The 12,548-nt window shown below is 35.9% G+C and overlaps 2 protein-coding genes across 2 annotated transcripts; one reads left to right on the plus strand and one right to left on the minus strand.

Annotated features, from left to right (window-relative positions):
- The first annotated feature begins 1,313 nt into the window (after positions 1–1,313).
- LOC143531922 (BTB/POZ domain-containing protein POB1-like) lies at positions 1,314–4,303 on the plus strand. The gene is made up of 6 exons (XM_077027105.1): positions 1,314–1,588; positions 2,387–2,521; positions 2,586–2,692; positions 2,790–2,853; positions 2,938–3,217; positions 3,485–4,303. Exons 1-6 carry the CDS (start codon positions 1,378–1,380, stop codon positions 4,296–4,298), a joined length of 1,611 nt encoding a protein of 536 aa, XP_076883220.1. The 5' UTR covers positions 1,314–1,377; the 3' UTR covers positions 4,299–4,303.
- Positions 4,304–5,098: 795 nt separating this feature from the next.
- Positions 5,099–6,899, minus strand: LOC143531933 (protein CURVATURE THYLAKOID 1A, chloroplastic-like). The gene is made up of 5 exons (XM_077027115.1): positions 6,731–6,899; positions 5,684–5,778; positions 5,460–5,567; positions 5,290–5,361; positions 5,099–5,155 (listed from the first exon to the last, which is right to left on the minus strand). Exons 1-5 carry the CDS (start codon positions 6,897–6,899, stop codon positions 5,099–5,101), a joined length of 501 nt encoding a protein of 166 aa, XP_076883230.1.
- Between the last annotated feature and the right edge of the window lie 5,649 nt (positions 6,900–12,548).

Here is a 12,548-nt window from a genome sequence, read left to right on the forward strand (position 1 = left end):
TTTTAGTATCCCTTGTTTTGTTGTTTGTTTCTTTATGACACATTTATGTATGGTCTTTTACCTTCTTGCAAAAAAAAAAAAAAACAAAACAAAACAAAATGCAACTTCTCGAGTAGTTATATGAAGAGGAGAATAATATCCCACGGTGTTCACTAGTTGGATCCTTGAACATAACGAACTTTATCTCACCGCATTGTCATAGGTGAGGTTTTTCCTTTGATCGGAAAAGGAGTGTATCCTGATGTGTTGAGGGCTACAAAATTGTGGGGGGGGGGGGGGGGTTGGCACGTCGCCAGTGGGGGCGATATGTAACCTAGGGGCGATGCTATAGCCCAAAAATCGCCCCCCGCACCACCTATAGTTGATCGCCCCCCCCCCCCACCACCACCACACACAAATAAATCGCCCCTTTGTCACCTATAGGGCGATGTTCTCTCCCAAAATCGGCCAATTCCACTCCTTTTGTCACCCAGTACATATAGCCTATTAAATAAATGGAAAATTGGATTGTAATAATCCAAACTATTGACCATTGGCCATTAATAATCCCAACTTACATTGTGACTAGTGGCAATCCCAACTTTCAGTTTTGTTACCCATAACAATCTCGGTCTAACAAATCATTAACTCCGTTAGTTTTGTTCTTTAAGTTATTGTCAAATTGCCCAAATACCCTTAAGTTTAAAAAATACAAAAGAAAATAAAATCATCCACCACCAAAGACAACATCACCGGATCTCTAACATTGCCGGGAAATCCGCCATTAACTGGCGTTCTGCCTGCCACTACCAAAGACTCGTCTGTCTGTCGATTCACAACCGCCTGATCCGCCGTTGAATTCATCGTCGACGGAGGCTCGACGCACCACTGCTTCCGTTCTACGCCGGTGAAGGCGATTGTAAACGACTGGTTGTGAAATGCCTTATTCTTCTAACAAACACCGGCGCCAAGAAGAACGTTCATGAGCCACGATGGTGACAACATGGCTCCGCTCTGTTAGCAAGAAGTCGAAACTAAAACCCTGGGATTCGAATGCGCGTCTCCGTTTTGACTATTAGATCTAATCAAGCCGACGGAAACCTAATTGGAGCGGGATTCTTCGGCTTGATGAACTACCACCGATACAACCTCCGGTAGAAATCAGTGACTGGTTTATTTTTCTCAGTAACATAAATGTTGATGGCAAGAATAAGAATTCCAAATGTGCATTTGTAGTTCAAATTGGTGTGTTTGTTGGTGGCCGGAATAGTTGTCTACTTTGGTGGGGAAAGAAGACGGGACCATTTTTATTACTAAAATACAATAGTTCGTGTAACAAAATTAGGGTTTGTTTCAGAAATCCCCCAAATTAATTATTATTATTATTATTATTATTCAATGAGAGATTCAAATTCAAATTCGGATCCGGCGGATGACGGCCCAAGCGACTTCGGGTTCGCCTTCAACGATATCAATTTCTCCGACCGTCTTCTTCGCATCGAGATCGTTTCGGACCCCATTGAGGACTCTGCAAACAATTGCGCCAACCTCTCCGATTGGACCACCAATCGCAAACGCCGCAGACAAGATATTATTAAAAAGGAAAACGGTGGGTCAGTTTTTTTTTCTTTTGTTGATTGTTTTGAAATTACGTGCAATTGGTGTTCGTTAGGTGCAAAATTGATATGAAGTTACGTGACTTAATCATAGTTGTTATTATTATTATTATTATTATTTTAGAATTGGTGTATGATTAGGGCTTGCTTGTGAGGTACCGGCTGTTCACGAACTGAAAGCAGGCTTGATCATACTTGGTTTGGTTTGAAACGGAGACAAATCCAACGGTTTGAATTTAATGAAACGAGCGATATTTATAAAATAATAAACTAAAAAATAATTCGAGTAAAACAAACAGAACCAAGTGAGGCTTTGCTCGTGCTTGGTTTGATTTTTAAACTGAGCCAATCGGCTCATTTCCAAAGCCAGCCGAAATCGAACAAGCATTTTTGAGCGAGCGACGAGTAGTTTAGATGAGTAGTGTGAAGGTTGAGGTCGTGGAGTGTGACCAAGAATTGAGAGCGGACAAGAGCAGTTGAGTGCCTGAGTTAGGTAAGTTGTTAATGGAACTAGTGTTTTGAATATTTGGGACTTGGGCAATTAGTTAGTGGCTGGGCTAGTAAATTTATAGTATTGGACCGATATAACAGTATAGAAAATTAGATGGTGGTCGATGTAGTTCTATATAATTGTTTGTATATAGCGAGCGTACCTTTGCTTGTGCTTGGTTCGTTAGCAAACGAACCAAGCCGAAATCGAACATGCATTTTCGAGCATATTTCGATCAAGCGTCAGCGTTGAGCAATTTAAACAGCTATATGTATAAGTGATTGCAAGCTTTGTTTTACAGCTGTAGACATTGCTATCGGGTTTGCAGAAGAACAAGTTCTCAATCAACTTGATCATCTTCCTGATGATGATGATGACGGAGACACTGAAAGTCAAGACGAAGAGCCTGCTGCAATGTATGAGGAATCACCATCAGGTATCGCTCACATATCAGCAATTATTGTCTTATTTTCATTTACATAAATTGCTTTTAATATCAGATGACTATGATTCAAACGGGGCGATGCAGTGTTCAACGATAATAAGAGTTAAAACTTTGCATATTAGCTCACCGATTTTAGCTGCAAGAAGTCCATTTTTCTACAAGGTCATATCTCCATATTCAAGTTGCTTTATTTTCTCTGAATTAATGATTTCAATATTTTATTTATTGTTTTATTTATTATTTTACCTTTTTCTCGCAGCTGTTTTCAAATGGAATGAAAGAGTCAGATCAACGCCATGCAATCTTGCGAATCAATGCCTCAGGTTTGTACTTTTGCATTAGTTTTGCTGCTTTTCGATCATTGAACATTGACCTTGACTTTGACTTTGGCTTTTGGTTTTGAACAGAAGAAGCTGCTTTAATGGAACTTTTGAGCTTTATGTACAACAATCAGTTGACAGTTACAACACCTCGTGAGCTGCTGGATGTATTGATGGCTGCTAACAAGTTTGAGGTTGCTTCGTGCATGAGATATTGTAGCCAGTTATTAAGAAACCTGCCAATGACGCCTGAATCTGCACTATCTTATCTTGAACTCCCTTCCTATCTCTTAATGGCTGAAGCAGTTAAACCATTAACCGTTGCTGCAAAACAGTTTCTTGCTGGTCGTTTTAAAGACATAACCAAGTAAGATTTTTGAAAAAAAAAATGCAATATGTAGTCAAGCCATGAACCGAACCTAACCCAAACCGAAAAACCAGAATCGAACGGATTTTAAAAACTCAAAATTTCAATTTCGTCTTTGATCTGATTTTAGGCCAATACTGACCCGTGCAAACCCTTAGCAATATGTATAACTATTAGTGAATATTAAAACTAGTAGGGGTCTTAGTTTTAACTGAATTTTGCATTACAGTCAATACTTTATGCTAATAATATATCTATATTTAACAGGTTTCATGATGAGGTTCTTCAACTGCCACTTGCTGGTGTGGAGGCAATTATATCCAGTGATGATCTCCAAGTAGCATCAGAGGACATTGTTTACGATTTCGTCCTTAAATGGGCCCGGGCTCAATGCCCCAAACTAGAGGACCGCCGTCAGATTCTCGGGGCCCGCCTCGCAAAGTACATCCGTTTTCCTTACATGTCATGCAGAAAGCTTAAAAAAGTCATGACTTGCCCCGACTTCGACCCGGAATTTGCCCAAAAAGTAGTAATCGAAGCACTTTTCTTTAAAGCCGATGCCCTGCATAAACAGCGTGCGTACATCAATGATGAAAACTCTAATCTTAACCGTCGGTTCACCGAACGGGCCTACAAGTACTGGCCCATTAAGGTGGTTGAGTTTACACAACCACGCCCACAATGTGTTGTTTACTTGGATCTAAAACATGGCGAGTGTGCACGTTTGTTTCCATTGGGCCGCGTTTATTCTCAAGCGTTTCATTTAAACGGTCAAGGGTTTTTCTTGTCGGCCCATTGTAACATGGACCCACAAAACTCGTTTCACTGTTTTGGCCTTTTTTTGGGTATGCAAGAAAAAGGGTCCGTTTCGTTTGTGGTTGACTATGAGTTTTCGGCCCGGTCAAAGCCTGTTGAAGAGTTTATTAGCAAATATAAAGGGACTTACGTATTTACGGGTGGTAAAGCAGTCGGGTACCGGAATTTGTTTGGGATACCGTGGACGACGTTCATTGGCGAAGATAGTGTTTTTTTCATCAATGGCATTCTTCATCTTAAGGCCGAGCTTACTATTAGGCATTGAGGAACTAACAGGCAAGAAGGTTTTTGTGATGCTACGAAGGTATAAATCGGTTTAATGAAATAGTGGTTAGTTTAACTAAAATGCATTCCGGAAATGTGAATCGGCATGGAGGATTTTAATTTTGCGACTTGTTCGAGTCGTATTTTGTGTAAATGAAATCGAGTCAACTGTCTGGATATTGTTATAGTCTGATCCATGAAAGAAATTACTTAACAGTTGGTATTACTTGAAGAAAGGATTATTTAATTATGAGAAAGTATTAGAATTATGGTTTTATGTCTTGGGAATAATTCATTGAATGATGAATGTGTTTTAACGAATAATATAAATTCATTCATATAAGATAAACTGGAGGTCACATGACTTGACAGGGTTAGTGTATGGGGTAAATAGAGGTCATGAGTGGGCCGACATGATTTAGCAGCGGGTTTAATCTGTTTATGACACACATAACATGTATGATTTGTTCGGTTGAAAATGTTAATAGGTCGCATGACGAATTTATGAATAACATGTTTATGACGCACATAACATGTATGATTTGTTCGGTTGAAAATGTTGGTCGCATGGGGCACATTTACGAACAACATATTATTCTTGTTAACGTATTAATTATTTCTTATTTTACGGTGTTTATTGGGTCTCCCAGAATGGATTTTCATATAAGAAAACACATGTTTATTATGTGTTGAGATGCATAAACATATTAGTATATTACATACAAGACCTCTCTATAACATGCTTTTTATATCAAATTCACAACTTAAGACCAAAAGAAATTTTCATTTTGTTGGTTACATCTATGAGAGCTCCTTCTTGATTGACTCTATGTATGCAGCCAACTCTTTTCTGCTTGACTGCAATTCCACAAGTGTGAAATTAGTTTTCTTAAAATAAATATTTTTTATTTTATTTTATTTTATATTTGTACTTTAACGTATGTAACAGAACAGTTAAAAACTAATTCATCCATTAGTCAGCATAATCTTACCTCAAAGAGAAGATATCTATAAACAAACCATCCAGAATATCCAACTCCAACCAGCTCCATTATATTGGGAAGCTGATGATTAATCAAGAAAACATTTACTACATGTCATGTAGTAAATAAATGATTATTTCTTGTGTATATTTATTTATACAAGAAAGTAGGAAAGTTACCAATGGAACTTTGTGAATGGCGCCAATAACAACTGAAGATAGCCAAATTGCAACAGCTCCTCCTGTTCCATATATTATAACTGTTGGCTTGTTTTCAACTGCATCCCACTATATACAACAATATTGTAAATGCTAAGGACTAAGGAGAATTACATTACTACTAAAAAGCAACCAGAAAACCACCTAGTTAAATGTTAAATACCGTTTTGAAGCATGATCTTTACCTTTTCCTTTAAATCTTTGAACAACTCGTCTGAATCAAGGGAGGATGACGCATCTTCTGACGCCTTGACACGGAACAGAGCTGATCTCCTTGAGTCTGCCATGACATCATGAAAGCGAACCAAGAAAATAAAACCAAAACACAACAATTTCATGGTCCTCAAGAAAATGCAATGAAATCTAAAGAAACATAGGGCTTTATAGGGAATATTTTTGATAATTCAATAAGAGTTGAAGATCGTTGCAGGTGCCAGCTTAAGATGTTTCAAACAATACGATAATAATGATTTCACAACATTTGTAGTAATTATTGAAATTTTAAATATGCAAAAATACCCTTCTACAGCGATGGGTAACGTGTAACGGATATCTAATGGGAATGGACCATGCATGAGACATGGTTTTATAATCAGGTATAAGACTATGAGACTGAAATTACCAAAACCCCGACCAATTGCCCAAGAACATGTGGTTGTGAATCAATTACATGAAACTTAATTACCAAAAGACCATTGTACTTAAATGATGATTCATTAAGTTTAATGTTTCCTTTTGTTTTTTTCATAAGAACAATAATATCTTTTACCCAAAGCACACCCAGTGTTGTAAAAATTGGGTTTAATGGCTAATCGGTGATTTCATGCAATCGTACCCAAAAAAAAGGGTAGGCAACCAAAATTGGTCCAAATCAGTCCTTTGGTTTTAATCCGAGTTTTAAGCATCACCCGTTCAATTTTTAAGCAACAAAAGATGATCAAACGAGGGTTTAAACAAAATTTATATGCCAGTTGGTATCCCACCACCCGACTAGTGCTAGCGATTCTTAAAACCCTGAGTACACTCACAAATTATATACCTTTCTTTGTTCTGACTGGGGCAGGTTATAAATTCAGTTCCTACTTTAGTTCAATTAGCTACTTTGATTTGACTAAAAGTAGATGTTTTCTTAACAGAGTTTAATCATCACATATAATAAATGTCTAGCTAGCACATGTACATACATCGAATCCTAATTACCAAAGGTTCTTAAATTATCCAGTACCGATTACCTGAAACTCCTCGGTTAAAGGGACGAGGTGGGAGGTTAGGTAACGTGGTACAACGGACGGTGGTGGGAAATTGAGGTGACAATAACATTGGCATGATGGCAGTAGTAGACGCCATTGAAGACACAAAAATTAATATTCCGAGATGAAAAGTTTTATAAAATTTTCTCATCCACACTTGCACTGAATTTATGGTTTTATTCTGTTCAACCAAAAATGTAAGTGTTTTCCTCGTGACACGTCACTACACCGAATCTCATAATCAGTTGTTTCATTTCATGTTACCTATCCTATCCTATCCTCACGTGTTAGTTCCGAATTTTTATTAATTTTTAAAAAGAATATTATTTTTAATGTTTTTATTTACTACACTAGTCCTTAACATATATACTACTATAATTATAACCGGACATAATACTTGCTTTTATACATATGTCTATAGAGCGATATTAACTTCGTTCTCCCATGATTATCTATTTATTGCTCATGGTGTCCACTTCAATTCTCAATGAAGACCACTTAACGTGTGATGGTTACTCAATAAAAGTCGGGAATGCAATGCTACACTCAAATCAATGTTGTAAAACTCCCGAGTAGGCGGCCGATTACTCCCCGCCAAGATCGAGTACTCCCCGTATCGGCCGAGTACTCCGTAGGTATTTTTCGAGTAATCCCCGACTACTCCCGAGTACTCGCAACTTCCCAGTCGACCGCCTAACGACTTTTACAACCTTGACTCAAATATAAGCATTCACCAACACTTATCCCCCATGTTGGAGTTTTCACATAGGGAAATCATTTCTCATCGTGCCGCAAAGCTAATAGTTTGTAGTCTTGCATATCACTTCTCATTGCTTTGGTTTTATATCTTTATCCGTGGATCATGTATATGAAGCTTTAAGCGGCTGTTTTTATTTTCTTCAGCAAGCGCTTGACCATGGAGTTGTACAAATATGACATGCTACTCGATAGAAATAGGAAGGAGATCCGGATCCCATGATTCAAAATGCGAAGTCCTAGATAAGGAAATGTTACCAAAGGGTCTTTTGCCTACCGATACCAAGATGTTTGATAACTAATAAGACTGTCTTTCTAGATGGTGAGAACTGAGAGATTCACGCCCCGTGTTGTCAAAAGTAAAGTCAAAGAGTATGTGAGTGGGTTGTTAAAAGTCAAAAGCTTAGGAAATGCTATTTGATAAAAAAAAAAAAAACAGAGAATTTTAATATATATGCAAAGACTAAAGATCGATATATAGATAAAATGATTTATGAGACTTGCTAAAATTACATACATATAAAAGGTTTTAAACAAGTTCCAAATGGAAGGAATGTTTAATTTATAGTCGTACATTAGCTAAAACTTGATACCCTTGTTTAAACGTTGAACGATAACACATGAGTAACATATATATTGCATTAACAACCGATTTGATCATATTTGTCATGCTATGTTGTATAAAAAAGGTTATGCTACATAAGAAAGAGGTGTTGCTTATGCCTAAAGAAAAACAAGTGTGATCACTCCTATGCATCCCAATGAAAAGGATTGGAGGAAAATCAAGAATATTCTTCTTAGGTACTTAATAAGGACTAAAGTATAGATACTATTTAACATATTTCCAAATCCACATGGATATAAGTATATTATAACTTTTGGCAACCCAATTATGTTCTCAAGTTCTATAGAACTTCATCATCTCACCACAACACATCATTCATGAAAAGGAAGGATCACATCATTGGACATTTTGTTCAAATAGAAGATGGGAAAGTTTGTAAAATTTAACTAACGACATCACTAATTCGTTCAAAAGACTTATATCCTGATTAAATACCTATCATTTTCGTCCAATAAAGTTCCAATAATTATATTAATTTAAATACTTAAGTTATATAATTTTGATGTATGCATTATCATGTTTATTAGAGACACTTTTTCAAACTACCAACTTTTTTATTAACCCAGAACAAAAGTATTTCTCATGGGCCATGGGTTCCAAATAGTGGGCTGCAAATAGTATGTGTAAATACATCTGTAAAGAAAGAAAGAAAAAGAAATGGTTAATGAGATTCCGCTATTCATTTCATACCCACATGAAATGTTAATAATACATTACATTACATGCTACATTAAAACAAGAATAATAAGAAAAAAATTTGTGTGTAACATAGTATCGAAAACTAACGCACTTCTACATGAACTCATACATTAAGGAATAAAGTATTAAATAGAATATATGTTAGTTTAGTTATAATTAAATATACTAGTATGAATTTCGTATATATATAAAGTTTTTTATAATTTTATTTGTTGTAATTAGATATTATTTTATTTGTAATTATTATCTTTATTCAAGCAGTACTGTTCTCTGTCACTAGTGTGTTAATAAAGTTAATGCTAAATGCACTAGAGTTTGTCTATGTTACGTGATATGCCACGAAAGGAATCAATCATGTGTAGAATTGTAGAAACATTCAAAATTTATTTGTTTGATACAAAACTGTAATTTTTTCTTAAGTTATATATAATTAGAAAGCATATCATCATAACCGTCTTTGAGAATTTTAATACCTCAGTTAAGCCCGAAATAAAAAAGTCTGTATAATTAGAAAGCATATCATCATGATCGTCTCCGAGAATTTTAATAACTCGGTCAAGCTGAAATAAAAAAGTCCACAGACCCTAACGAATAACGAAAGATATAAGCTAATTTTTTAGACGACATTAACATTATAACAATAAAAACAACAAAAATATACTAATAAAATCAAATACAAAAATAGCTAACCGCTAACAAATGATTCGGGAAACTCTCCTAGCATTCTTGACAACCAATTGTTTGGCATATTTGCAGTTTATATTATCCAAATATCTAATTGTTCGACCTAATAGCGGAATAACCATAAAATAAAACAATCAAATAGTTAAAACTTAAAATCGTACCTTGGTGAGTCACTGAGTTGGTGTGATGGTGGTCAGTGTTCTGTTTAGTGGCGCCAACGGTGGTGGACTGATGAAGATGATGATGACTGATGCCAAAAATCTGAAAGAGGGTTGGAACTTGAAAGGGGGAATGAAAGGACGAACTGTTGTCATAGACCTTATTTTGATTGGCGCTTCTTTTAACGGATTATTATTATTATTATTTCCAACCCCCCCCCCCCCACCCACCCTCTCCCTAGAAAAAAAGTGTCTCGTCAAAGATGCGGCTTGCTGATGCCGAATCCACGACTTTACTCAAGTGGCTCACGAAACTCATAGTTTATTGACGTGTGCGAATATATATATATATATATATATATATATATATATATATATATATATATATATATATATATATATATAATTTAAATAAAAGTTTCACACAAATTGGGTTTTAAAAATGGTTTTCACCAACAACCAAAACCATATACGAAAGGCAAGTGTACTTATTGTTTGTAGCAAAGTATCGGTAAGAACCGAGTGTCAATCCATGGACACGGCGAACTTTTGATAATAAATCTTTGTAATTAATTTAACCGAACAAGCAATCAAATTGGTTTTTCAAATTACTAACTAACATATAACAATAACAAAGCAAATAAAATACAAGTAACAATCAATTCAAACAAAGCTACTTAGACTATGCATCCACTTAAACTTAGTGACAAAATGACAATGATAATGGCAAACATCATGAGCAAGCATCAATATCAAATTCCAATCAAGGCAACCTAACACTAACAACAAGCATCATGATAGGTGTTTTTCAAGATAATAGCCATAGATTAGTAAGTTTGTCAAAACTACCTAATCTCATAATTAAAGGAAAGCTAGCATGAAAACAACAAACCAACCACCTAAAATCATGTAAAATAGACAAGCTCAAGAACACTAGTTAAACACATGAATCTTGTAAATTAGCAAAATATAAACTAAGGATTATGGCCTTAATCTCTAGCAAACATCAACCAACTCAAAGAATCATGTTATCACCAAACAATTTTCCAATATCAAGTGATAGGTTTCATGCTTGTAAAAATTCACAACCAAGTTAATTTCCACTAGTCATTCCTAACTTAGTGATATAAACAAAGTATGCATACACAAACTAAGTTCATATACAAATACTCAACACATGGTTTTCCAACATATTATGGCTAATCATCTATCAAACTAACAAGACTAGGAACTAAAACAAGCATTCAGCCATTAAACTCTATTCAAGAACATGTCATAAACTTGAAGAACACCAATTTGCCAAAATCATGCATAGATAAATATCACATAAGTAAAAGTTTAACATAATCTAAGTAACAAAAGTATTAGCTCATAAGGCTTGATACAACAAACAACATCAAAGTAGTCTTACAAAGCATTGTTAAGAACAAGAAATTGCAAACTAAAATGAATGATGATTGCTACTTGCAAAGATGATCACACAAGATGGAAGCCTTGAATTCTCTCTAGAACACACACAATAAATTTTCAGCAATTTCAGAGAATTCCCCTAAGGCTCCACACTTGAAATGTAGGTAATGAAGGTGTATTTATGCATTCTGGACGTCTGGCACGGGCATGCACGGTCGTTCCCTGATGTGGAAAGTCAACCCATTGCTTTAGTCTGACCAAAAAGTCAGATTTCTCTGTTCGGGCACGTGCTTGCACTGTCTGGCACGGGCGTGCACGGGCTGGCCATTTTGAATTTTCTTGGCATTAGATCCTACACTGGCTTGCACTGGTGATTTTCCAAGGTGGGACGATCCCATGCACGGGCATGCATGGGCGTGCAGGTCTGGCAGATTGCTGTTTTTGTCCCCGAATCACCCTCTTTTCATGTTTTCTTTGTCAGGCGGGCGTCTGGACCTGCAAATTCACAAATAACTCAAATAAGTACCTAAAACAATGAATTTGCATGGAGTTCGGTTTAAATATGAGGATAATTCTATGCAATAAGATGTACACTTTGTGTTACATCAAACATCCCCAGACTTGAACTTTGCTTGTCCTCAAGCAAATAAAACAAACTCCAAAATAGCAATAATAACCCGTAAGCAATAATCATTCAAATCTTTAATATATCAAGCAAGCATTGTAAATATGTCCAAACAAGCCTAGTAAAGATGAAGACATAATCTAGAGAACATTACAACTTGTCATCACATTCCCACCTTGCAAACCTCACAATGTTCACTCATACGCTCGGCTATATTTAGTGATCATGCGTGTAATAGTGCATGTTGAGAACACTCGATGCCAAGACGATGACTAAGCAAGGCATAGGCTTGTTTAAGGGTCAAATCAAACCGACACATACATGGTATAAAACACGAGTAATTGAGGGTTGTAACTTGGCTTAGGGTTAGGGTGAGGAATTTTTGGGAAAAGTGGCTAAACGGCTAGAAAATCCGGAACTAAGTTAGCTATAAAACAACATCTAACTAACTAAACCAAATGGTTTAAACGGGCCGAGAGCTAACAAACCAAAAATTGCTCTTTGAAACCAAGTTTCACCTAATATGTGATGAACTAACTTCTTATTTTTCTCTTCTTTTCTTATAAGGAGGTGTTTTTTTTTGCCAAATAAAAAACTTTATATACAAACTTGGAAGATAGCATTGTGTTTTCCCAAGTGAATAAAATACAACATAGATGAAATACAAAAATAAACTAACTAACTTAGCCGAACAGGATTTCTAACCAAAAATGGGTGAAAATATAAAAGGCTATATGGCTAAGTGGCGATAAAAATAGGGTGAAATAATAAAAACACGGGAAAAGGCTAAACATGGGTTACTAAGCGGATAATGTGTGTAAGGAATGGAAAAATGGCTATACA

This window comes from Bidens hawaiensis, unplaced genomic scaffold (genome assembly GCF_021521415.1).
Source record: "Bidens hawaiensis isolate Kalapana, Puna unplaced genomic scaffold, B.hawaiensis_p1.1 tig00009309_1, whole genome shotgun sequence".
Lineage (NCBI taxonomy): Eukaryota > Viridiplantae > Streptophyta > Magnoliopsida > Asterales > Asteraceae > Bidens > Bidens hawaiensis.